Below are 27,085 nucleotides of genomic sequence, written 5' to 3'. Positions count from 1 at the left end.
ATTCAGATGTTTTCAACATGTTTTTAAGAGCAGAATTCAGATCGTTGGTTTAGACCCGTCCAGACTATAAAATGACATATATTTACACTAAACATTAAGATGATGTCACGATACCATGGTTCTACTGGTTTATTGTTTAAATGCTCAATCACGACAGGAAGTGACTCCTGTTCCACTTTAATAAACCCGGTGAGCTGCAGCAGGAAGTCACGGGAAGCAGAAATTACAGGTGAAATACATGAAAATAAATAAGAAACCAGCTGTGGAGTGTTTCAGGTCAGAGTTAGAAAAAAAAAAAAAAAAAAGGCACAGTACGTGTAACTTACAGTAAAATTCAACAAAAAAAATGTAAAAAAAAAGAAGCTGGGGGTCTCCTGAGAGGATTTACGTGACCCTTGACCCACACCTCGCTCTGCAGACCAATCAGGAGCTCAGGCAGCTCCAGCAGCAGCACCACAGGGGGCCACGGTGCACGTTGCACCGTCTGACGCCGGGTCAGTGACGATGTCACCGATGAGGACGAGGCCTGAACATCAGGTGACGGCAGGTTTTTTCTTTTATGTTGCACACATTTTAAATTAAACTCACTTCATGTCCACGATGAAAAACAGGAGTCTTCATGGGACCCCTGAGCCTGAGCCCTGAGCCTGACCCCTGACCCCTGACCTCAGGGACCCTGGTGCAGCTGGTGATCCTACTTCAGGAACAGAGGAGCTCCCAAAAATCTTTACACTCCCGTAATGCAACTGTCCACTGAACCGTTTGTTCTTCAGAAAGGCAATAATGTTCCGGAAGTTAGTTTCACACTGGGACTAAAGTAACAGCCGTGTTCTGACATCATCATGATGTTGTGATGATGTCAGCGGGTTGGAGCGTTAGGCCCCGGGGGAATCAAACTGCTCGGTCGACTGTTTGAACATTAACGGGGCAGCGCCTCCACTCTGCCACACAGACTCTCTGCTGTTGTTTTTTGGTTCTGCTGGGAGGATCTCCATGTTTGGTACCCTGAGAGGACTCATGTTGTTATTTGGCGTTAAATAATAATTAGTCATGAATAAGATGTCTGCAGAACATTGAAACTACATTTAGATCCTTAACATGCTGTTCTACTCAAGTCCATCAAATCCTGATAAACCAACAAACACATGATTAACCTGGTCTATTAGGGGCAGGGCCACTGGCCAGCTGATGGTTTAGCTCTTCACTGATTGGTCAGATTACAGTCAGACTCATGTCATGTGATCAGGTGAGATGGTTTGAATGAAGTGTTACTTTTGTCCCAGTTTTTTCCTGAAGTGATAAAATGTTCATGTTTTCTGATTGGCTGCAGCACAGAGCTCTGGGTTTCTGATTGGTTGAAGGACAGAGCTCTGGGTTTCTGATTGGTTGAAGGACAGAGCTCTGGGTTTCTGATTGGTTGAAGGAGAGACCTCTTTGTTTCTGATTGGCTGAAGGACAGAGCTCTGTTTCTGATTGGTTGTCAGAAGTGAGACAAAAGCAGAATCATTTGGAACATGTGACTGAAAGGAGAAGAGGTCACCACTCTGAGGATGAAGAGGATGAAGAGCAGTTGTGATGCTGGGGGCGGGGCCTATGCGTCCTGGTCGGTCTGCAGCAGCAGGTGAGGTGAGGTCCTCTCTGGGAGTTCAGGGGTCCACGAAAGACACGGCGATGTAGCGGACCCCGGCGGTGGTGGGTAGGCCCTCGTGGTAGTGGGTGAGGCGGCCCGGGTGCATGAGGGCCCAGCCTTTACGAGGAGCCTGGATGGAGCAGTCGTACCGCAGGAACTTGCATCCTCCACCCTGCAGGCAGAGGGCAGATCAGCTGACACCACAGAAGAAGAAGAAGAGCTGTCTGTGAAGTTTGTAATGAACTCATGCTCAGATTAGATACTTTTCCACTGCAGGAGCTGAAGGTAAATGGCCTGTTTTAGTTCCATCTGCTTCCTGTTCACTTCAGGAAGAAGCTCCAAGAACTCAGGAACATAGAGAAACTCAGAGGAACATAGAGGAACTCAGAGGAACTTAGACGAACTCAGAGGATCTCTGAGGAACATAGAGGATCTCAGAGGAGCAGAGATGAACTCTGAGTTCCTTTGTGTTCCTCTGTGTTCCTCTGAGAAACATAGAGAAACTCAGAGGTACATAGAGGAACTCAGAGGAACACAGAGGAACTCAGAGGAACATAGAGGAACACAGAGGATCTCAGAGGAAATCAGAGGAACACAGAGGAACAAAGAGGAACACAGAGGAACTCAGAGGAACTTAGAGAAACTCAGAGGAACTTAGAGGAACACAGAGGTACATAGAGGAACAAAGAGGAACTCTGAGTTCCTTTGTGTTCCTCTGTTCCTCTGAGAAACATAGAGAAACTCAGAGGAACACAGAGGATCTCAGAGGAACATAGAGGAACATAGAGGAACTCAGAGGAACTCAGAGGAACATAGAGGAACATAGAGGAACACAGAGGAACATAGAGAAACTCAGAGGAACCTAGAGGATCTCAGAGGAACATAGAGGAACATAGAGAAACTCAAAGGAACTTAGAGGAACTCAGAGGAACATAGAGGAACACAGAGGAACATAGAGAAACTCAGAGGAACTTAGAGGAACTCAGAGGTACATAGAGGAACTCAGAGGAACATAGAGGAACTCAGAGGAACATAGAGGAACATAGAGGAACACAGAAGAACTTAGAGGATCTCAGAGGAACATAGAGGATCTCAGAGGAAATCAAAGGAACTCAGAGGAACATAGAGGAACACAGAAGAACTTAGAGGATCTCAGAGGAACATAGAGGATCTCAGAGGAAATCAAAGGAACACAGAGGAACAAAGAGGAACACAGAGAAACTTAGAGGAACTCAGAGGAACTTAGAGGAACATAGAGGAACACAGAGGAACATAGAGGAACATAGAGGAACACAGAGGAACACAGACGAACTCAGAGGATCTCTGAGGAACATAGAGGATCTCAGACGAACACAGAGGAACAAAGAGGAACATAACGGAACATAGAGAAACTCAGAGGAACTTAGAGGAACTCAGAGGTACATAGAGGAACATAGAGGAACTTAGAGGAACTCAGAGGAACACAGAGGAACAAAGAGGAACACAGAGGAACATAGAGAAACTTAGAGGAACATAGAGGATCTCAGAGGAACACAGAGGAACACAGGAACACAGAGGAACATAGAGAAACTCAGAGGAACTTAAAGGAACTCAGAGGTACATAGAGGAACTCAGAGGAACACAGAGGAACTTAGAGGATCTCAGAGGAACATAGAGGATCTCAGAGGAAATCAGAGGAACACAGAGGAACAAAGAGGGACTCAGAGGAACACAGAGGAACTCAGAGGAACATAGAGGAACTCAGAGGAACACAGAGGAACATAGAGGAACAAAGAGGAACACAGAAGAACTTAGAGGAACTTAGGGGAACATTGAGGAACTCAGGTACATAGAGGAACTCAGAGGAACATAGAGGAACTCAGATGAACTTAGAGGAACATAGAGGAACTCAGAGGAACATCTGACAGGCTGTTAAACTCCTGCAGTGGAAAAGTCAGCAGTTCTCTTCAGATCAGTTCAACAACACAGAAACAACCAGTCAGTGCAAATATGTTCCTTTAAATCTGAGTTCACTCACAATGAATAAATGAAATAGTTTAAACAATGAATGCTTCCTGGGTGTTTGTGGTTTTTAGTCCAGTTCACATTAACACTTCTACAGCTGGAGCAGCAGGAGTTTGTATGCAGCTCAACCTTTTATTTATTTATTTTAGAAATTCAACTCTATCTTCTCCCTCATTGGCTGTAAATGTATCCTTTCATTTGATTATATTTCCACTTCCTCCTGTAGAGGATTAAAATAAAATAAACATTTCCTGTTTAATTGTCATCTTTATAAATTCACTATAATTTTCACGTCGGTTTATTCTTCTATATCTTCAATAAAACAGAGAAACTACAAATAATCAGTAAGTGATGATGGGAAGTTTTCAGTGTGACATCACTGTTGATGTGCTGATGGGATCAGTTCATTGTCTTTTATCTGAGAGTTTCAGGTTGATGTGATTTGTGGTGAATGCAGAAGCTCTGCTGGTGTCGTTAGAACCATTAGATGCTGCATGTTGTTGGATCCAGACATCCTCACAGGACAACATATTACATATATGATGACATAACAAACTGATAAATGTGTTGCGATGCAGAAAACATCATGAATGCAACAATAAAAACATGTCTGCCAGCTCCAGCCTGACGTCATGCAGAAGAGACAGAACCAGAGACAGAGAGGACACGGAGACACGGTCCGTCCCTGCGGGACGTTCAGCTACATGCCAGAAACATGACGGAGGACCACTCTGACGTCAGCATCATGCATCCGATATGATGTTGATCATGCTGGTCGTATTGTGAAGCTCTGTCTTCCATTTCTAGACCACCTCTACTGTGATGTTATGATGGTGCAGTCAGACCAACGATGGCTTCGTGTCCAACATTTCAGCACCTGAGGACACTAAGCTCCGCCCACTTACATCGGAAACCTGACTGCACACTAGACTGGATATAAAAGTGTTCGTAGCTTCAGGTCTGTAAAATGGTTCCGATCCAGAAGTGTCTTCAGCTGCAATACCAGCGAGTGCCACTAGAGGTCAGCTCCAAAAAGCCTCCGGCTCCATAGACTCCCATTCAACTTCTCTCATCAAATCCAAAGTGAATAAAATGTGTCCATCAGTTATCTCGGTGTTGTTAGCTAAAGTCACTCCTTCTTCTTAGTTTTCTGGAGGTCCATCTGAAAATAATCCCTCATTCATTAGAAAAGAAGATTCAAGAAGACCTGTTTTGGGGGCGTGTCTGTTTGATTGACAGGCCTGTGGTGCAGTCAGGTTACAGCTATCGGTGGGCGGGACGTAGTATCGTCAGGTTTTGTGGAATATAGATCTGCTTAGTGCATATGAGGGCTCATATGTTGTATGCTAATACAATATAATTTGGGTTGTCTTCCACCTAAAAGTCATGTATATTGATGTATTCTTTGTTGGTTGGTGGAGGTGGGGGTTGTCTTCCTTCGCCCCCTGGAGTCCTCCAGACAGCCATCTGATAATGCCTCAAAGAACAACAGTATGTGACCTTTTGGTTTGGCCAAGCAGTATCACTCTCATTTACATACACAGCCTTTTGTCTACACCTTAAGATTGGTAGTGATGGTACGACCTATATGTAAGTAATATGATATGATATATATATATATATATATGTGTTGTATTGTTGTAAACATATCCTAGCACAGAAGCACAAAATATATACTGACTGTAAGCATTGTAGAACACATTGCTTATGCAGGAACTTAACACGTTGGGGTCACAGTAGGGTGCAACTCACTATCAGATCAAAAGGGGGATGTGGTTCAAACGGAGGACAGTGGAAAAGTACTGAGACAAACATACTATGCAAATGTCCCGCCACAACCTAGGTAACGCCTCTTCCTATAGTATAAGTGTATGTGCTGGAAAGGGGGAAGTCAGAATCCAACAAAGAGACCTCAGGTTGATGTTGGGCTCTCCAAGATGTCTTGTAAACTACGCTTAATAAAAATCAACTAAAACCGGTAACTGCCTAAATACTGCTTCTATCAACGGACTCGGGGAAAACAATTGGGGACAATAATTTGAGATACAACAGTTTCCAATCAGATCTGTCAGATCCACCTCTGGCTCCTCCCCCATCTCATCCAAATATGGTCACTTCCTGCTCCAAACCGCTCCGAACTAACAAAGATGGTGACGGACAGAATCTGAACTGGAGGATTCATAACGTTCACAAACCAACGATGACATCACTGATGGTTGATGATGTCACTGATGGATGATAATTGATGACATCATAATTTCTCGTGTAAACATTTACTGACTTTGTATTTCAGGAGAGAAGTTTAAGCTTTTTGAATGGGAGTCAGTATGGATGCCCCTAGTGGCCCTCAGTGGTATTAGACTGTAAGGCTTCAATTTTCAGACCCGGAAACGACAAACATTTTTATAGAAATTCTGTGACACAAACTCCCCTTTAACTAACCAGCTGTATCTGTTCGCTGTTTCATGGTTTGGTGGGATTGTTTGACGTGTGAACATCATGTGATGGATTTTAATAGATGTGGTGGCGATGTACCTGTTGGAAACATCCTCCTCTGAACACTCACCTGGTAATCAAGGCCCACTTGATTGAGTGCAAGGTTTATAGTGAAAGTGGAGGCATCGTGGTGCGGCCTGAGAGAGGGCTGCTCGTCTGGCTTATATCTAACTACAAAGGCCAAGTCAAACTGAGCCTGCAAACACACAGACAGAAAGGAAGTCATGCAAGCGTCGCCATGGAAACGGCTCCACAGGTTGAGCTCTTCGCAGCCCCGTTCGACAAAGAGAAGCACCAGCTCGGTCCCATCCAGCAGTCAGTCCAGAAGAGGAGCAGAGAAGCAGAGAAAGTGGGGTGCATGGTACCTGCAGGCTCCGCCCCCATTTACCTGGTAGTCCACGCCCTTCCTGTTGAGAGCTATGTTAATAGTAAATGTGGAGGCGTCGTGGTGAGGCTCGAGCAGAGGCTGCTCGTCAGGTTTATACCTCACCACGAAGTTCAGGGGAGAAGAGCACTGATGGAAGAGGAATAGATGGTAAACACACACACACACACACACACACACACACACACACACACACACACACACACACACACACACACACACACACACACACACACACACACACACACACACACACACACACACACACACACACACACACACACACACACACACACACACACACACACACACACACACACACACACACACACACACACACACACACACACACACACACACACACACACACACACACACACACACACACACACACACACACACACACACACACACACACACACACACACACACACACACACACACACACACACACACACACACACACACACACACACACACACACACACACACACACACACACACACACACACACACACACACACACACACACACACACACACACACACACACACACACACACACACACACACACACACACACACACACACACACACACACACACACACACACACACACACACACACACACACACACACACACACACACACACACACACACACACACACACACACACACACACACACACACACACACACACACACACACACACACACACACACACACACACACACACACACACACACACACACACACACACACACACACACACACACACACACACACACACACACACACACACACACACACATACATACACACACATAAATACACACACACATACACACATACATACACACACATAAATACACACACACACACACACACACACACACATACACACACACACACACACACACACACACACACACACACACACACACACACACACACACACACACACACACACACACACACACACACACACACACACACACACACACACACACAAAATCAGGCACCAACAGGAGGGCTGCTTATAATCAACCAGAGATAAACACAACAATTATACAACAACAACAACAATAAAATCATACGTTAACTTTAAACTGCAGATTTTTTTCTACAATTATTTGTCTTTTTTTTTTTTACTTAATAAATAATCTAATCATTATAAAAAAACGTTCTACGTTTCAGCACCAGCATGTTTTGATATGAATAATTATCCATAAAAATAAATTTACACTCAACAAAACTATAAACACTTTTATTTTCCATCAAGATCTCAGACTTTTTTAATCAACACAGAAGGTTTATTTCTCTCAAGTTATCTTCACCAAGTTATTGAAATGTGTGTCAGTGTGTTTTTCTCATGACCACCAGATGGCGCCAGACTCAGCAGTACTGAGTGGAGAACATTAAACCGACTGCAGAAGTACTGATGCACCTCCACTGGGAGTAAATATCCTCCATAATCACTCAGTAAGAAGCTGCAGTTGGTGTAAATCTTTCAAAATGTATTCTTTCCAGAATAAAATCCCTCAGAGACTTCTGGGTAATTTACATCAAAGACATTAGAGACAAGTTTCTGTTCCTGTGACTGACATTCAGATTGAATCCCTCCACCTGAGTGACAGGTGGATCCCCGTGGTCTTACCTTGGTGTAGTAGCCCGGGTACATCTTCTCCGTGATCGGTGCGACGAACTCCAGCAGGAACTTCTGCCACTCCTTCTCAAAGTTGATCTGATTCATGTGGATATCGATGGTGGGGACGTTCTCATAGCCGCCCTGGATCCTCTTGTCCTGGAAAGATGAGAAATCACATGACCTGGGACTCAGGCAGGCATGTAGAGTACAGGAGCTGTTCATGGCAGGTAGAGAGAGACACAACTACAACAACTCCTTTAAATAAACAAGTTGTTCCAGGATCATGTTCACCACTGAGCTGCATCAACTCTTCTTTTAACAACACTCTGGAAACGTTGGGGAACTGAGGAGACCAGTTTCTGGAGTTTTGAAAGTGAAATGTGGTCCCATTCTGGCCTGATAGAGGATTTCAGCTGCTCAACAGTTCAGGGTCTCCTTTGTTGTATTGTTCATGTCCTGATGCTCCAGATGTTTTCAATGATTGACAGGTCTGGACTGCAGGAGGCCAGTTTATCAGCGGACTCTTCTACTAGAGAACCATGCTGTTGGAATACGTGCAGAATGTGGTTGGACGTTGTTCTGCTGAAATAAACAAGACCTTCCCTGAAAGAGACGTTGTCTGGATGGCAGCATATGTTGCTCCAAAACCTGAATATATCATTCAGCATTAATGCTTCCTTCCAGATGTTCAAGCTACCCATGCCATGTGCACTAATGCATCCCTGTACCATCACAGATGCTGGCTTTAGAACTGAGCTGATAACAAGCTGGATGGTCCCTCTCCTCTTTAACCTGGAGGATGCAGCGTCCATGATTTCCAAACAGAATCTCAGATTGTGATCCATCAGACCTCAGGACAGTTGTCCACTTCACCTCAGTCCATCTTCAATGATCTCGGTCCAGAGAAGGCGGCGGTGTTTCTGGATCATGTTTCTATCTGGTTTCTTCTTTGGAGAGTTTTAACATCATTTGTGGACGCAGCGATGAACTGTGTTCACAGACGATGGTTTTCACAAGTGTTCCTGAGCCCATGCAGTGATTTCCACTCCAGAATAGTGTGTTTTTAATGCAGTGCTGCCTGAGGGCCCGAAGATCACCACCATCCAATATTGGTTTCCAGCCTTGTCCCTTGTGTTCAGAGATTTCTCCAGATTCTCTGAATCTTTTAATGATATTATGAACCGTAGACGATGAAATCCACTAATTCTTTGTAGTTTTACGTTGAGGAACATTATTCTTAGATTGTTGAACTATTTTCCAACACAGTCTTTCAGAGTGGTGAACCTCTCCCCATCTTCACTGGAGAGACACTCTGCCTCTCTGAAATCATCTTTTATACCCAATCATGTTACTGATCTGTTGCCATGGTAACCTCATTAGTTGTCAGATGTTCCACCAGGTGTTTTTTAGCGCTACAATACTTTTCCATCTTTTGTTGATCGTGTCACAACATTTTTTAGATGTGTTGCTGCCATCAAGTTCAAAATGAGCAGATATTTTTTATTAAACAATAAAATTTCTCAGTTTCAACATTTGATGTTTTCTTTGGTCTATTTTCTAAAAATTAAGAGTTAACATGAATCACAAATCATTGTATTCTGTTTTTATTTATATTTTACAGTGTCGCTACTCTTTTGGAAACATGGTTGTAAATCACAAGAACACACATGGAGTGAGATAATGACGTACCACGTTGCCTCCTCCTGACCAGCCTCCGTTATTCTCCATCTCTTCTACCAGATGGTCACAGGCCACATCAGAGAAAAGGGGGAACCAGTAGACATCAGGACAGGGCTGGAGGACAGGGGACAAGGGACAGGGGACAGGGGTTGGAGGACGGGACAGGGGAAAGAGGGCAGGGGACGGAAGACGGGATGGAGGACGGGGGGCAGGGGATGGAAGAATGGGGACGGAGGACAGGGGACGGAGGACAGAGGACAGGGGACAGAGGACAGGGGACCACGTCAGCTGCATGAGTCATTACAACCTCAGCATCCTTTGAATGTCTCAGGACAGGAGACAACGAGGGACACAGGAAGTGAGATGTCACTCACAGTCTCGATGAGCTTGTCCTTCATGATGTACGTGTAGTTCTCATGAATGTAACGTTCCTGCCAGTCCTGCAGGAGACACAGAGCACAGACATGTTGGAGCAGAGTTCATCACCATCATCACCACCACCACCACCACCATCATCATCATCACCACCACCATCATCATTGTCACCACCACCACCACCACCATCATCATCACCACCACCATCATCATTGTCACCACCACCACCATCATCATCATCATCATCATCACCATCATCATGACTCTTGATCAGCTGTTTTAGGAAACTACAGACCAATTTACAACCTGATGTTTATTTCTAAAATCCTTGAAAAAGTTGTTGCAAATCAACTTTGTGATCATTTACAAAGGAATGATCTGTTTGAAGATGTTCAGTCTTTAGAGTTCATCATAGCACAGAAACAGCTCTGGTGAAAGTTACTAACGACCTTTTATTAGCCTCAGATAATGGACTCATCTCTGCACTTGTTCTTCTGGACCTCAGTGCTGCTTTTGATACGATTGATCATACGATCTTATTACAGAGATTAGAAGACGTTACGAGGATTAAAGGAACTGCATTAGACTGGTTCAAATCCTACTTATCAGATAGATTCCAGTTTGTCCATGTCAACAATGAGTCTTCCAGACAAACAAGAGTTAGTTATGGAGTTCCACAAGGCTCAGTGTTAGACCCAATACTTTTTACTTTGTACATGCTTCCATTAGGAGATGTCATCAGGAAGCACTGCATCAACTTCCATTGTTATGCAGATGACACTCAGCTATATCTTTCTATAAAACCAGATGAAACTAATCAGTTAGTAAAACTTGAAGCCTGTCTAAAAGACATAAAGGCCTGGATGACCAAAAACTTCCTGCTTCTAAATTCAGACAAAACAGAAGTTCTTGTACTTGGTGCTAAAAACCTCAGAAACTCTTTCTGTAATCACTTAGTTACTCTCGATGACGTTGTCTTGGCCTCCAGCAAAACTGTGAGGAACCTTGGAGTCATCTTTGATGAGGATTTGTCCTTTAGACACCAGATAAAGCAAATCTCCAGAACTGCCTTCTTTCATCTACGTAATATTAATAAAATCAGGAAAATCCTTCCTCAGCGTGATGCAGAAAAACTCATTCATGCATTTGTTACTTCTAGACTAGATTATTGTAATTCCTTGTTGTTAGGATGTCCACATTACTCATTAAAAACCTGCAGCTGATCCAAAATGCTGCAGCAAGAGTACTGACAGGATTTAACAAGAGAGATCATATTTCTCCAGTTTTATCTTCTCTTCACTGGCTTCCTGTGAAATCAAGAATATAATTTAAAATTCTCTTGATGACTTACAAAGCTCTACATGACCAGGCTCCATCATATCTTAGAGATCTTATAGAACCATATAATCCCAGCAGAGCACTTCTCTCTCAGTACGCTGGTCTACTTGTGGTTCCTAGAGGTTCCAGAAGTAGAATGGGAGGCGGAGCTTCAGTTTTCAGGCTCCTCCCCTGTGGAACCAGCTCCCAGTTTGTGTTGGAGGGTCAGAAACCCTCTCTAGCTTTAAGATTAGACTCAAAACGTTCCTTCTTGATAAAGCCTATAGTTAGGGCTGGCTCAGGTAGACCTGAACCAACCCTTAGTTATGCTGTTATAGGCCGAGGCTGCTGGAGGACCTCGTTACATGCTGAGCTTCTTTTCTTTCCTCCTACTCTTTAACTGACTCATACCTCACCATCTTTTTCTCTCCCATAGTTTCTTCTTATTATCTGTTGTCTCCATTCAGTTCCTTCGCTCGTGTAGTTTCTGTTCTTTCTTTTCCAGATGTCCCGTCATGGAGCTGCATGTCTCTGCTCTGTACTTGTCGTCTCCACCAACAGTTCTTCTCTTCTATCTCTATGCTGTCCTTTTCTCTCTCTGCTCTCCTCTCACCCCAACCGGTCGAGGCAGATGCTCCGCCCACCTCTGATCCTGGTTCTGTTAACAGATGCTCCGCCCACCTCTGATCCTGGTTCTGTTAACAGATGCTCCGCCCACCTCTGATCCTGGTTCTGTTAACCGATACTCCGCCCACCTCTGAGCCTGGTTCTGTTAACAGATGCTCCGCCCACCTCTGATCCTGGTTCTGTTAACCGATGCTCCGCCCACCTCTGATCCTGGTTCTGTTAACAGATGCTCCGCCCACCTCTGATCTTGGTTCTGTCGGAGGTTTCTTCCTGTTAAAGAGAGTTTTTCTTCCCTCTGTTGGAGGTTTTTCTCCCTTAAAGAGGAGTTTTTCCCTCCTAGCTTGTGTGGGAATTGTTGAATTGTTTAATTGTTGGTTTCTCTGTATAATATTGTAAAGTCTTGCTGTAACGACGTGTTAAATACAATGAAATAACCTGTATTGTGATTTGGCACTATATAAATAAAGTTGAATTGAATTGAATTGAATCATCATCACCACCATCACCATCATCACATCATATCATCACCACCACCATCACCTTCATCACCATCACCACCACCATCACCTTCATCACCATCATCATCACCACCATCATCATCTCTGTGAACGTCTTACGCACATTAATAAAAACCTGTGAACGTCTCACCCCGTTAATAAAACCTGTGAACGTCTCACCCCGTTAATAAAACCTGTGAACGTCTCACCCCGTTAATAAAACCTGTGAACGTCTCACCCCGTTAATAAAACCTGTGAACGTTTCACCCCCTGTGAACGTCTCAATAAAACCTGTGAACGTTTCACCCCGTTAATAAAACCTGTGAATGTCTCACCCCGTTAATAAAACCTGTGAACGTCTCACCCCGTTAATAAAACCTGTGAACGTCTCACCCCCGTTAATAAAACCTGTGAACGTCTCACCCCCGTTAATAAAACCTGTGAACGTCTCACCCCGTTAATAAAACCTGTGAACGTTTCACCCCGTCAATAAAACCTGTGAACGTCTCACCCCCGTTAATAAAACCTGTGAACGTCTCACCCCCGTTAATAAAACCTGTGAACGTCTCACCCCCGTTAATAAAACCTGTGAACGTCTCACCCGTTAATAAAACCTGTGAACGTCTCACCCCGTTAATAAAACCTGTGAACGTCTCACCCGTTAATAAAACCTGTGAACGTCTCACCCCGTTAATAAAACCTGTGAACGTCTCACCCCGTTAATAAAACCTGTGAACGTCTCACCCCGTTAATAAAACCTGTGAACGTCTCACCCCCCCCCCCCCCCCCCCCCCCCCCCCCCCCCCCCCCCCCCCCCCCCCCCCCCCCCCCCCCCCCCCCCCCCCCCCCCCCCCCCCCCCCCCCCCCCCCCCCCCCCCCCCCCCCCCCCCCCCCCCCCCCCCCCCCCCCCCCCCCCCCCCCCCCCCCCCCCCCCCCCCCCCCCCCCCCCCCCCCCCCCCCCCCCCCCCCCCCCCCCCCCCCCCCCCCCCCCCCCCCCCCCCCCCCCCCCCCCAATAAAACTAATAAAACCTGTGAACGTCTCACCCGTTACCCGTTAATAAAACCTGTGAACGTCTCACCCCGTTAATAAAACCTGTGAACGTCTCACCCCGTTAATAAAACCTGTGAACGTCTCACCCGTTAATAAAACCTTTGAACGTCTCACCCCCGTTAATAAAACCTGTGAACGTCTCACCCATTAATAAAACCTGTGAACGTCTCACCCCGTTAATAAAACCTTTGAACGTCTCACCCCGTTAATAAAACCTGTGAACGTCTCACCCCGTTAATAAAACCTTTGAACGTCTCACCAGCGGGTTGTTGAAGATCTGCCAGAGGTCGTTGTGCAGGTGACTCGTCTGGTAGTTGTCTGTTGACAGGATGCGACCAAAGCTGTGCAGGTTGGTGACGTACATGAAGATTCCCTGACGGACACAGTCACATATTAAACTTTACATCTACTGTAGCAGTCCTGTTACCCACAATCCTCCTCTACTCCGACTCACCTTGCTGCGGAAGTTATGGCAGAACGCCATGTCGGCGTCTAAGAGGCGAGAGGTGAACAGGTCGTCCTTCAGCTCGGAGCGCAGCAGGTCGGCCTTCAGCAGGTACACGCTGGAAAGGTAGGGGACGTTCCACACGCCCCTGAACACAACACGGGGGACACATCAGGGACACGCCCACACCGGGACATCAGGGACACACCCACACTAGGACACCAGGAACCCGCCCACACCAGGACACCAGGAACCCGCCCACACCGGGACATCAGGGACACACCCACACCAGGACACCAGGGACATACCCACACCGGGACACCAGGAACCGGGACATCAGGGACACACCCACACCATCCATCTGTGTTCCTGTTCCTGCTCCTGCGCCAGTACCTGTACCTGCTACTAGTCAGTGCTACCCGGTCACTCCAGTACCCAGTCTGCTGCGGCTCACTGTGGAGGACCTCGGGATTCCCCCAGTGGAGCCATGTCTCCGCTGCGTTCAGCCTGCCTGTCTGTCTGCCTGCTGCCGTGTCTCCGGCTCCCTCCCAGATTTTGCCCGGACCAGAGCTGGTGCGTGTTCACACCAGCTGGCTTCGCCCCGGTGAGAGTCAGTGGAGTTTCCCTCCCGACTCGGGAGGAATAAGACTTTAATAACTTTAGGTACCTGACCCTGTACACAATAAAGACTGTTTTTTTTTTAACTTTATCCTGCCTGTTACCCGAGTCTGTGTGCCTGCATTTAGGTCCAGATACACCTCACCTCATAACATGTGCAGCTGTATGTTATATTTATTTCAAAGTTATGATTTACTTTCCACAAATATGGGGAGGACTCAAGGCCTGCATAGTTCTGTTTAATTTACCTCAATATAGGCCTACACATGCCAGTGTAGTTTTTTTTTCTCCTCTTCATAAGACTTTGATATTGTTATAACAGGTAAAATAGCAATAAAATGTCAAGAATTTTCTTTATTATTGTTCTATAATTTCATAAATGCAACAAACTATAGTTTTTGTATATATAGTATAACTATATATAAAACTTTATAAGCTGTGATATCAAATAGCTTTTGCGGCTCCAGACGAATTTTATTTGGTGGAAAATAGGGCAAAATGGCTCTTTGGATAGTAAAGTTTGCCAACCCCTGAACTAAAATATCTAAAGAACAAAGATATCTGATGAACAAAGATATCTCATGAACAAAGATATCTGATGAACAACGATATCCATGGACTCGTGTTTTTAACATTTTAGTTCTGTGTCATGTGTTATATTTCAGTGAGATGGTCTTTGGAGGACACTCACGCTCTCCGTCCCTGCACGATGTCCACGTAGTCCTCAGCCCGGGCGTAGTACCCGTCTCCGCTCAGAGCGCCCCAGAAGTTGCTCCACAGTCGGCCCACCCGAGTGATCATCGGTGCTACGATGGGACTACAGAACCAGAGATGATCAACACATCCATTCATCCAACCATCAGAGACAGAACTGATGTCAGTGGGACAGCAGACAGGAAGATATTATTAGAGATGATTAGAGAGTATTAGAGATTATTAGAGAGTATTAAAGAGTATTAGAGATGATTAGAGATTATTAGAGTATTAGATGATTAGAGAGTATTAGAGATGATTAGAGAGTATTAGAGATTATTAGAGAGTATTAGATATGATTAGAGTACGAGATTATTAAAGATGATTAGAGATGATTACAGAGTATTAGATTATTAACGATTATTAGAGATGATTAGAGAGAATTAGATTATTAAAGCATATTAGAGATGATTAGAGATGATTAGAGAGTATTAGAGATGATTAGAGAGTATTAGAGATTATTAAAGATTATTAGAGATTATTAGAGTATTAGAGATGATTAGAGAGTATTAGATATGATTAGAGTATTAGAGATTATTAAAGATGATTAGAGAGTATTAGAGATGATTAGAGAGTATTATAGATTATTAGAGAGTATTAGTGATTATTAGAGAGTATTAGAGATTGTTAGAGAGTATTAGAAATGATTAGAGTATTAGAGATTATTAGAGAGTATTAGAAATGATTAGAGAGTGCTAAAGAGTATTAGAGATGATTAGAGTATTAGAGATTATTAAAGATGATTACAGATGTATTAGAGATGTATTAGATGTGGCTGTGATGTCGTCATGACGATGAACTCACAGGTTTTGTTCGATGAGGATCTTCAGCGTGTTCTCGTTTTTCAAGACCACCTCGATGTCCACGCTGAAGAAGTAGTCACAGTCCTCATCCGTCCTGCACACGTCCCTGAAGGAGGTGGGGGGGGGGACACACACACTGGAGGGTTAACGCATGAAATCAAATCATTCTATATGGATGTAAAATCACACGCGTTTAAATATTTAATCTGCACCACGAAGCTCAAACATCCAGTAAGACATGAAGAAGAGTTTCAGATGTACGTCACGTATGATCCCAGTTCAGAAACACGTGATCTGAACACGGCCAGTGCCGGTGAACTCACAGGGCCCGGTTCCGGGCGGCGGCTCCGCCCGTCTCCTCCTCAGGTCCGATGATCTTCACGTCCTGATACAGACCGCCGTGGTCCTGCAGGAAGGAACTGACGTGGCGCTGGTGATGAGGCTCCTACAGGGGGAGGAAGAACAAACAGGAAGTAGAGCAGGCCGTAAGGCGGAGCTACACAGACAGACACACACACACGCACGCACGCACGCACGCACACACACACACACACACACACACACACACACACACACACACACACACACACACACACAGTGAACCACTCTGCATGGATGAACCATCAGTGTTTGTGAGGAGAGTTTTCAGCTGCAGATGTAATTCTGGATTCACTGAAGACCTTTAAAACCATCAGATTTAAATCTGAATATTTCTGAATGTTATTTATTTTTCATGCTCTAGTTCTGCTTTTTAATAACAGAGTTCCAACTCCAAGTCAAAAGTCAAACTCCCGTCAAGTTTCCGATCAGATCGGTCAGATCCACCTCTGGCTCCTCCCCCAGCTCGTCCAAATATGGTCACTTCCTGCTCCAAACTGCTCCGAACTAACAAAGATGGTGACGGACAGAATCTGAACTGGAGGATTCATAACGTTCACAAACCAACGATGACATCACTGATGGATGATGACATCACTGATGGTAGAAGACGCCACTGATGGTTATTGACATCACTGATGGATGATGACATCACTGATGGTAGAAGACGCCACTGATGGTTATTGACATCACTGATGGATGATGACATCACTGATGGATGCTGATTGGTTGGTCTTTGTTTCTTGGTATTCACCTGCTCACAACTGCATGTCTGAACAGAGTAACAGGCTCCACCCACCTGATTGTAGATGAGGATCTTCATCCTGTTCTTGGGGTACTGCAGCTTCAGCAGGCGCTCGAAGAAGACGGAGACGAAGGGCGTGGGCTGCTGGATGAACACGCCCACCACCACCACAGGATGCTTGCTGTCCTGCAGGACAACAACATGCATTAAAGTCAAAGTTCAAGGAGGGAGGAGTCACTATGTTTCTGTCAGGATGCTGAATGGGAGAAGAAGGGATGTTTATTATAACTGTAATCACCCTGAACAGAACCACATGTATGACACAACAGAACCACATGTATGACACCAGAACCACATGTATGACACAACAGAACCACATGTATGACAACAGAACCACATGTATGAACAACAGAACCACATGAATGACACAACAGAACCACATGTATGACACAACAGAACCACATGACACCAGAACCACATGTACACAAGAGAACCACATGTATGACACCAGAACCACATGTTAACACCAGAACCACATGTATGACACCAGAACCACATGTATGACACCAGAACCACATGTATGACACACAGAACCACATGTATGACACAACAGAACCACATGTATGACACCAGAACCACATGTTAACACCAGAACCACATGACACCAGAACCACATGTATGACACCAGAACCACATGAACCACATGTATGACACCAGAACCACATGTTGACACCACCACATGAACACCAGAACCACATGTACGACACAGAACCACATGAACCACATGACACCAGAACCACATGACACCAGAACCACAAGTATGACACCAGAACCACATGTATGACACCAGAACCACATGTATGACACCAGAACCACATGTATGACAACCGAACCACATGTATGACACAACAGAACCACATGTATGACACAACCGAACCACATGTATGACACCAGAACCACATGTATGACACAACAGAACCACATGTATGACACGACAGAACCACATGTATGACACAACCGAACCACATGTATGACACCAGAACCACATGTATGACAACAGAATCATATCTATGACACAACAGAACCACATGTATGACACCAGAACCACATGTATGACACCAGAACCACATGCATGACACAACAGAACCACATGTATGACACAACAGAACCACATGTATGACACCAGAACCACATGTATGACATGAAGCATATCAATCAGCGGCATCAAGTCCAACTTGCACAGCAAAACAAAAAAACTGAAATCACACACAGAAGAATAATTACACGACTTCACGTTTCTAAATCCAGCAGCTGGTCATCAAAGTAGAATTAAATATTCTGACTTACAATTAAGTTCCAAACAAAAACAAAAACATCACATAATGTCTGCTGGCGGCGTGCTGAGACACTCCTCCTTTCCTCCTCCACTTCACCTCTACTCCCCCTCCTCTCCCTCTCTACTCCCCCTCCGCTCTCCCTCCACTCCCACTCTACTCCCCCTCCTATCCCCCTCTACTCCCCCTCCACTCTCCCTCCACTCCCCCTCTACTCCTCCTCTACTCCTCCTCTACTCCTCCTCCCCCCGGAGAGGTGAATGTACCTTCAGATCAGTGAGGGGTCTCAGGTCCTCGTGACAGACGGTGCAGCCGCTCTCAAACGTCCAGCTGGTCGGTATGTAGTTCCCCAAGTAGTTGATCTGGAGCTGGAACAAGAAGACATCACATGTCCATTTAATGTCCATCACATGTCCGTCTAATGTCCATCACATGTCCATCTCATGTCCATCACATGTCCATCACACGTCCATCTAATGTCATCACATGTCCATCTCATGTCCATCACATGTCCAACATGTCCATCACATGCCCAACACGTCCATCATGTCCATCACATGTCCATCACATGTCCAACACGTCCATCATGTCCATCATACGTCCATCTAATGTCATCACATGTCCATCTAATGTCATCACATGTCCATCACGTGTCCATCACTTGTCCATCACGTGTCCATCACGTGTCCATCATTTGTCCATCACATGTCTATCTCATGTCCATCACATGTCCCTCATGTCCATCACATGTCCAACACGTCCATCACATGTCCATCTAATGTCTATCATACGTCCATCTAATGTCATCACATCCATCACATGTCCATCATATATCCATCTAATGTCCATATAATGTCATCACATGTCCATCACGTCCATCACATGTCCATCACATGTCCATCCAAGTCTCAGCCTCCACTCGGTACCTTCGTGGGTCCGTTTCCATGGATGACGACTGGCAGCGTGTCGTACACCACGTTTCTGGCTCGAACCCGACCGTCCTCAAACTTCAACACCACCTCGTCTGGACAGACACACACACACACACACACACACACACACACACACACACACACACACACACACACACACACACACACACACACACACACACACACACACACAAACATATGAATATTTAAAAATATATTAACTCTGAAATATTGCTCCTGAAACGAGACTTTTTGTTTGCAAATCAAAACCTTTTAAAGCAGTTTACTAAAAGACAAAAAGTCTACTTTAATTAGTAAAACTCTAAATTCTGTGACCAAAACTAACAAAATAAGGAGTGAATTTGTTCAGCATGCAAAAACATTCATTATCAATTCATATTTGCTTTCAAACCGTTTATTTATTTTTTTGCATCATAAAAACACAAATCTTCATAGAGATGAAATGTCCTGGACAGCCTTTAATCCAGTCCTGTTTATTAAAGCTTCATGATTTATGATCGTGTATCCAGTCCATTAAAGAAATGTGTTGAAAGTTATTCATGAGTCTATTTGTTTCAGAGAGATTTTTTACATTCCTACAATCTGCATTTAATATCTGAGTTCTAAATCCGATGTCCAGGTGTGGATGTTTGTTCCCAGCTCTCTCTGAGTCACTAAACATTTGGCTGCAGGATCTGTGCGAGGCAGCGGTCCTCCGTCGGTCCATTCATGCCCTGAATTCTTCACGTTGTCTCTGACACGTCCATCAATCACAGAGGGAACACATTCCTTCCACCGCCTGCTGCTCATGTCTAAACCTGTAGCTCCACCCACATCCCTGCACCAGGAAACCCCTCGGCTGTCACAGCTGCATTCAGTGTTACTCCTCCGTCACCTGTCTGTCTTTCTTTATTGTTTAGGGTTGTTTTTTTTAAATAAACCAATTTTGTCATTTTTCAGGAAAAAGTATTTGACTTCAGTTCCCAGACGTCCTGACGATCACGTTGATGTGACTCTAGTTCTTCTGCTGCTCTGAGAGGTTCTGACTGAAAGGAAAACATTTGGTGTGAATATGAAAAAGGAGTGAAATCTGCCATTTCTGCAGAAAGTCTCACTGCATAACGCCAACCTGCAGGGACCATGAGCAGGAGAGGATTCTGGGTCGTGTCCTTCTGGATGATAGCAGACATATAATCTCCTCCAATTGTCATTACCGGGCTTCACTTTACATTTCTAACACACTGAAGGAGGCCAACTCACCGAGGGCCCCGTGGAGGTTCTGGAACAACCTGCACTTGTGGTCCAGCGAGATGTTAATGGACGTCTGAAACAGGGAAACACTTTGTTTTAACCGTTTATGTCGTGAACACCTCAGAACAAACCGGAGCAACAGAAACATTCATTCTCATGGTATTTCAGGTCTCTGCTACTCTGCTGGTTTTTAGTTTATTGTTAAATCAGCAGCAGTAAACTTCAACTCTTCCTGTATTTAAATTAACAGCTGCAGGAACACAAAGGATTTTAACCTTCTGAGCTACTGGAAGGCTTTTAATGTGAAACACGTGTACAGGAAGTGCTGAGTCGCCCTTTTCTGAGTCTTCAGTCTTCAGAGTCTTCAGAGTCTTCAATCTTCAGAGTGTTCAGAGTCTTCAATCTTCAGAGTCTTCAGAGTGTTCAGAGTCTTCAATCTTCAGAGTCTTCAGAGTCTTCAATCTTCAGTCTTCAGAGTCTTCAATCTTCAGAGTCTTCAATCTTCAGAGTCTTCAGAGTCTTCAATCTTCAGAGTCTTCAGAGTCTTCAGTCTTCAGAGTGTTCAGAGTGTTCAGAGTCTTCAATCTTCAGTCTTCAGAGTCTTCAGTCTTCAGAGTCTTCAATCTTCAGAGTCTTCAGTCTTCAGAGTGTTCAGTCTTCAGAGTCTTCAATCTTCAGAGTCTTCAGAGTGTTCAGAGTGTTCAGAGTCTTCAATCTTCAGTCTTCAGAGTCTTCAATCTTCAGAGTCTTCAGTCTTCAGAATTTTCAGAGTCTCTGTCGGGTTCAGGAGTTCCTCAAAGTGCTTCTTCTTCCACCCAATGATATCCCCATTGGTGTAAATATAAACAGTAGTTTGATATTTATTTATTCATAACAATCAATTGCTGTTATAAATGTATTAATGTTACTTCTTTATGAAATAAATGTACAGATCCATAAAGATCTTACTCGTTTGGCTGGATCGATGTAAATCCTGGTGAAGAACAGCTGGTCGCTGTCCTGGTCCTGTCCCGTCCAATCAGAAACCATCTCTTTGATGTTGGAGATGTAGCCAATGAAACCTGAGGATGGATGAACCCAGAGACAGGAAGTGAAGAACAGCAGGCTGGATGTTGTTCATCAACATATTTTCATTTCCATGTTTGTGTACATGAAGTCTGTCCCAGTGTTTCCACAACATGCAGGAGGAGAAGATCCTGTGACCACCGAGCTGCTCAGTGTTTCCTGCTTCTGGAGCACACGGTGTTAAAGACCAGGGCAGGATCCCAGAGAGGACCAGGGCAGGATCCCAGAGAGGACCAGGGCAGGGTCCCAGAGAGGACCAGGTCATCATGGGAAGTGCTTTTGATATGATAAACCTGATGATACTACGTCCCGCCCACCGACAGCTGTAACCTGACTGCACCACAGACCTGTCAATCAAACAGACACGCCCCCAAAAACAGGTGTTCTTGAATCTTCTTTTCTAATGAATGAGGGATTATTTTCAGATGGACCTCCAGAAAACTAATAAGAAGGAGTGACTTTAGCTAACAACACCGAGAGAACTGATGGACACATTTTATTGAGCCGGAAGCTTTTTGGAGGCTTTTTCAGACCTGGAAGCTACAAACACTTTTATGTCCAGTCACATGACCTCTCCCGTCTCTGGGACGGACAGACGTACCTCCTGAACCCAGGAACCTGTTGCCCTCCCTGACGTGGGGGTGTTTGTCCTCCAGATGTCTGTCGGGCCAGATGAGGCTCTCCGAGGAGAACACCACCTTGTGTTCGGCCTGCTGGAACTTCTTGAGCAGCTCTTTGGGACCGGAGGCGAAAACCACATCGTAGCTGTGTTTAAAACAGGGAGATGGAAATAAAACGTTCAGCGTGAAGCCAGTGGCACCGTGAGGACAAATGAAGGGTTGGCCAGCGGTCATCAGCTACAGAGTGAAGCTGCCAGTGGTTGTGTTTACTGGCAGAGGAGCAGCTGCAGGAGGAAAACACTCAGGGTGTGGACCGTTCACAGGAAGCTTTAACGCCCATATAAGGCTACTTTAAACACCGTCTGGGAACATGTGTGTTTCTAGTTTTCTATGTGAGGTTGAAGACGGTGTTTGTACTTTCATACCTTCCAATTCCTCTTCCCTATCTTACCTCAGGTTTTATCCTACCTTCAGATTAACTGTAACTTTTGATCTTTTCAATACACTGTCCTATAATTTACATATTCTAGTTCTTATTTCACTCTTATTGTCATTTTAGCGTTTAATCTATCTTCTACATTTCTTTTGGTCTCAAAGTGGTTTTTAAATTGTTTTATTTTCCTTTTCATCATATTTTTTTATTTGTTCTCAAATTGATTTTATTTTTCTGGTATACCACTGTCTGTCTTATTGTTGACCTGTCAATCATTTGATTGATTTGATTGACAGGAGGACAGGAGCACCACAGCGTCTCCGTCTCTGTCCGACATGTACTCTGACATCAGAGACACTGTGAGGACGTCCTACCTGTCGATGAAGAGAACGTCCTACCTGTCGATGAAGAGAACGTCCTACCTGTCAATGACGAGAACGTCCTACCTCTCGATGAAGAGGATGTCCTACCTGTCAATGAAGAGGACGTCCTACGACCTACCTGTCAATGAAGAGGATGACCTGGTCCTCCTTCGTCTTCAGTTCCTCCAGAGCTGCTTTGAGGAGTCGCACCTTCTGACCTCCTCCAGGAGCTGACAGGTAGTCACCTCCTGCCCACTTCTGACCTCGGCCGAGAACCTTCAAACACACACATTTACAGCAGTGAAGACATATCATCACACTTCCTTATATATATATATATATATACACACACACAAAATATACCTCATACATTTTATACTATATTTTTTCTTCAGAACATTTAACTATACAATATGTATATGTATACCCTATACCCTATGCACACCACTCAAGGAAAATGCATGTCACTGATATACAATATTTCCTGACAAATTTACAAATAAAAATATATTTTTGATCACCTATGTGCAATAATAACTTTATTTATTCAGAAATATTTATACTTTATTTATTTTGTGTATATAGCTTGTGTGTGTGTGTGTATTTATACATTGGACCTTATTCTTTTTACATTTTTCTGAAAAAAAAATATTTTAATTGTTTTTTTTTTTTTTTTTTATTGCATGAGTATTTGTATGTTTTTTTTCTTTCTGTGTACTTATATCTTTCCTGGCTGTATTCTGAAGCCGCTGTGACGACTAAAATACCCACTGAGGGATTAATAAAGTCTCATCTCATCTCATCTCATCTCAGCCTCACATGGTTCTTTATGCCATCAAATAAAAACATATTTTTTCTGTGTTTCAAACGATTAAAAAAAAGTCTGAAACATAAAGCGACGGCTGCATCCGAGGTACAACAGGAGGAGGCTCCCCGTGGAGACGGCCGCAGGGTTCCTACCTGCACGGTGTAGTTGAAGTGTTTGGCCGACCTCATGAAACGCCTGAAGCCATCCGTCTCTTTGGTTGCAACGGTCACAACCAGCAGTTTGTCTGGAAAACAACGTGAGAGGAATTCAGACAGATGGTAGTGTAGCTGCTCCGTCTCTGCACGAGGCAGGAAGGAGCACCAGCTGACGGGTGGATGTGTGACGGGAACAACAGCAGCTCTGTCTGTAACAGAGGTTCAGCTTCATACCTCAGATCACAAACAGTCAAACTCTCTGCATCCATTCAGTGTCATCACCTTGATCAGAAAACTACATTTGAACATCAGAGCCCTGTTATAATAAATAATAAATAACACAGGTTCACCTTTGAAACTTTACTGTGGTGACGTTACCAGAACAAACTACGACATTAATTTAGAGGCAAAGAGAAAAAACAATTGGTCCTGCTGCTGCATTTCTCTCTGTCGTTTCCTGTCAGCTCTGCAGTGTCGTTTTCTAATGAAGACACAAAACAGCCCAAAAATATTTAAGGAGGAAAAAAAGCAAAGCACATCTAAGAATACAACTTTTTAGAGACGTGTTGCTGCCATCAAATTCAAAATGAGCATTTATTTTTCATAAAACAATAACATTTCTCAGTTTCAACATTTGATATGTTGTCTTTGGTCTATTTTATATTAAATATGAGTTTATATGAGGACTAAATTTGCCACTGTATGAGCTAATGATGCAGGAACTGCACGTGAATGTTGCACTTTATGGTAAAAACTGCAACTTTGCAATGAACCAAATCACTTTTTATCCATTCGATTTTATAAATAATTTTCCCCAGGAGATGAATTTACTAGAATGAAACCAACACAGTCTAATAAAAGTCTGAATAAAATGCACTCTTACTTTTCATATTGCTGAAATATTATGGATAAAAGTCCAATTATCTGTGATATGAACTTTGGTTATTACGTTATCTTACTTTGTGATGTTAAAGGCTTCATTTCATTCATCAGAACCAGTTACAAACTCAGTTTCATCCTCAATGTGAGGATTTATTGTCGTAGTAATATTACATTTATACTGTTTTCGTATTTGTACTTAGATATGGAGATTTTGTTTATGACTCCACAAATATTCAGTGTTGCTTTAATTAAAGAAGTGCATGTCAAGAAATCAACATATTCAGACTTCCACACTTTCAAGTGTCCTGAGTGTCACATCATTTTCAGCTATTTTCCAGGTTCTCTCCCATCAAAAGTCATTTATGAAACTATGTTTGCTCCCCTGTTGTTCTGTCAAACTTCTGCAGGAGTATTTGCTTCAAACTGAACTAGTTTCATAAAACCTGCTGGACTTTTCCTCCTCTTCATCACTTCTTACGCAGAATAACATGGAAGGTCTCTGCACTGAATGATGAACGCATGTGAATCTGGTTGAGTCCCAGAGTTACATGTATGTTCTTCACATGTGCATGTCAGCTGTAACGTGAAGTTTACCAGCAGCATGATGGCAGCCCGTCCACGTCCACGTCAGCGGCACGAGCCCTCCTCCGTCTGCTCACGCTATCATGTGAAGCTCCACTTAGGTTTTACTACAACCTTTTGACAACTTCTATTTTTTAAACGCAACATATTTAGTTATATATAACATAGTTAGTTAGTTAGTTAGTGTGACTTTAGCTAACTTTGAATAGTTACTCGGCGAACATTAAGGCTCGCGAGCGGCGCGTGCAACCATCAATCTCAGCTCCTATAAACCAGCTGAGTGTTAACCAGCAGAAATACACCAGAGACTTCACTCCACACTCTGATGGGAGGTCCGGCACCGGGGTCCGCACCGGGGTCCGCACCGGGGTCCGGCACCGGGGTCCGCACCGGGGTCCGCACCGGGAGGCTTTTATTCAGCCCGGAACCGTGTCAGCACATACCGAGCTGAACAGGTCCAAACGGCCCTGTTCGTCTGAAACAGTCCGACTGAACCGAGCTTCTGTTGGACCCGGACCCCCCCCCCCCCGGAGCCCCTCTGCCCGCAGCCCTCGCCCTGTTCTCGGTAGAACTCACCTCCGGGGCCTCGCTGCTCTTCACATGTTGTGGAAGAGAAAAGAGCGCAGATCAAAACCCCGGAACACAGCAGCACGGAGGGAAGCGTCATTTTGTCCGAAGTGAACGTTCAACCCGCTGCAGAGTCCCGGTGCGAACCGAACTGTGAACTTTTCCAGGAGAATCCTCCAGAAGACGGACCTCCTCCTCCTCCTCCTCCTCCTCCGGGGACCGCCTGCTCCCTCCCCGCCGGCCCCGTCAGTCAACACGGTCCGTTCCTTCACACACCAACCGCATATTTAACCAACCGCATATTTAACCAACCGCATATTTAACCAACCGCATATTTGCCCGCAGCAGCTGTTCAGTGTTCCACACTTTTATCACGCAGTGTTTTAAACTGAAATTCTCCACAACTTCCGGTCTGTCTGAGAAACCAGATCCAGCTGCTCCTCTGCGGACATGAAGCTCTGCACGTAGCTCCACATCTGTCTGTCTTCAGTCGTTATCAAACATCAGATCACGTCTTCCACCAGAAAACAGCAGGAGGAACAAGAAGACAGCACTCGTCCTGTTGATTCAGCCTTTACAGATCTGAAGACATTCAACATGAGATCAACACAAAACATCAAACTGAAACACAAACTGCAGCCT

At 44.4% G+C, this 27,085-nt stretch overlaps 1 protein-coding gene across 3 annotated transcripts; it reads right to left on the bottom strand.

Moving 5' to 3' along the window:
* Nucleotides 1-7: 7 nt before the first annotated feature.
* On the bottom strand, nt 8-26,732 carry plod1a (procollagen-lysine, 2-oxoglutarate 5-dioxygenase 1a). Of its 3 annotated transcripts, none has more exons than XM_069725217.1 (19): nt 26,453-26,732; nt 24,410-24,501; nt 23,589-23,725; nt 22,636-22,799; nt 21,918-22,030; nt 20,979-21,042; nt 19,713-19,810; nt 19,053-19,154; nt 17,507-17,638; nt 16,653-16,774; nt 16,331-16,435; nt 15,465-15,590; nt 14,165-14,303; nt 13,970-14,083; nt 10,218-10,283; nt 9,853-9,957; nt 8,173-8,319; nt 6,519-6,644; nt 8-1,802 (listed from the first exon to the last, which is right to left on the bottom strand). In XM_069725217.1, the coding sequence occupies exons 1-19, from the start codon at nt 26,541-26,543 to the stop codon at nt 1,647-1,649; spliced, it is 2,199 nt and encodes a 732-aa protein (XP_069581318.1). In that variant the 5' UTR covers nt 26,544-26,732; the 3' UTR covers nt 8-1,646. The 3 variants fall into 3 exon arrangements, with proteins under 3 accessions (XP_069581318.1, XP_069581317.1, XP_069581319.1); XM_069725216.1 differs by lacking the exon at nt 6,519-6,644 and adding an exon at nt 6,201-6,326 and having other exon boundaries at nt 26,453-26,729; XM_069725218.1 differs by lacking the exon at nt 6,519-6,644 and adding an exon at nt 6,201-6,326 and having other exon boundaries at nt 1,665-1,824.
* Between the last annotated feature and the right edge of the window lie 353 nt (nt 26,733-27,085).

This window comes from Brachyistius frenatus, unplaced genomic scaffold (genome assembly GCF_029030835.1).
Source record: "Brachyistius frenatus isolate BFR_SWC_R1_liver_20210118 unplaced genomic scaffold, ASM2903083v1 Contig_414, whole genome shotgun sequence".
In the NCBI taxonomy this organism is placed as follows: Eukaryota; Metazoa; Chordata; class Actinopteri; family Embiotocidae; genus Brachyistius; species Brachyistius frenatus.
This window is presented reverse-complemented; position numbering and strand designations above follow the sequence as displayed.

Bases quoted from the DNA above. Each gene is read 5' to 3' on its own strand.
- plod1a (XM_069725217.1), bottom strand. From the start codon at position 26,543: ATGACGCTTCCCTCCGTGCTGCTGTGTTCCGGGGTTTTGATCTGCGCT. The intron at 17,639-19,052 runs GTACATTCACCT...GTTGTCCTGCAG, and splicing joins GACCCCTCACTGATCTGAAG to GACAGCAAGCATCCTGTGGT. The intron at 16,775-17,506 runs GTGGGTGGAGCC...CTCCCCCTGTAG, and splicing joins AGATCCTCATCTACAATCAG to GAGCCTCATCACCAGCGCCA.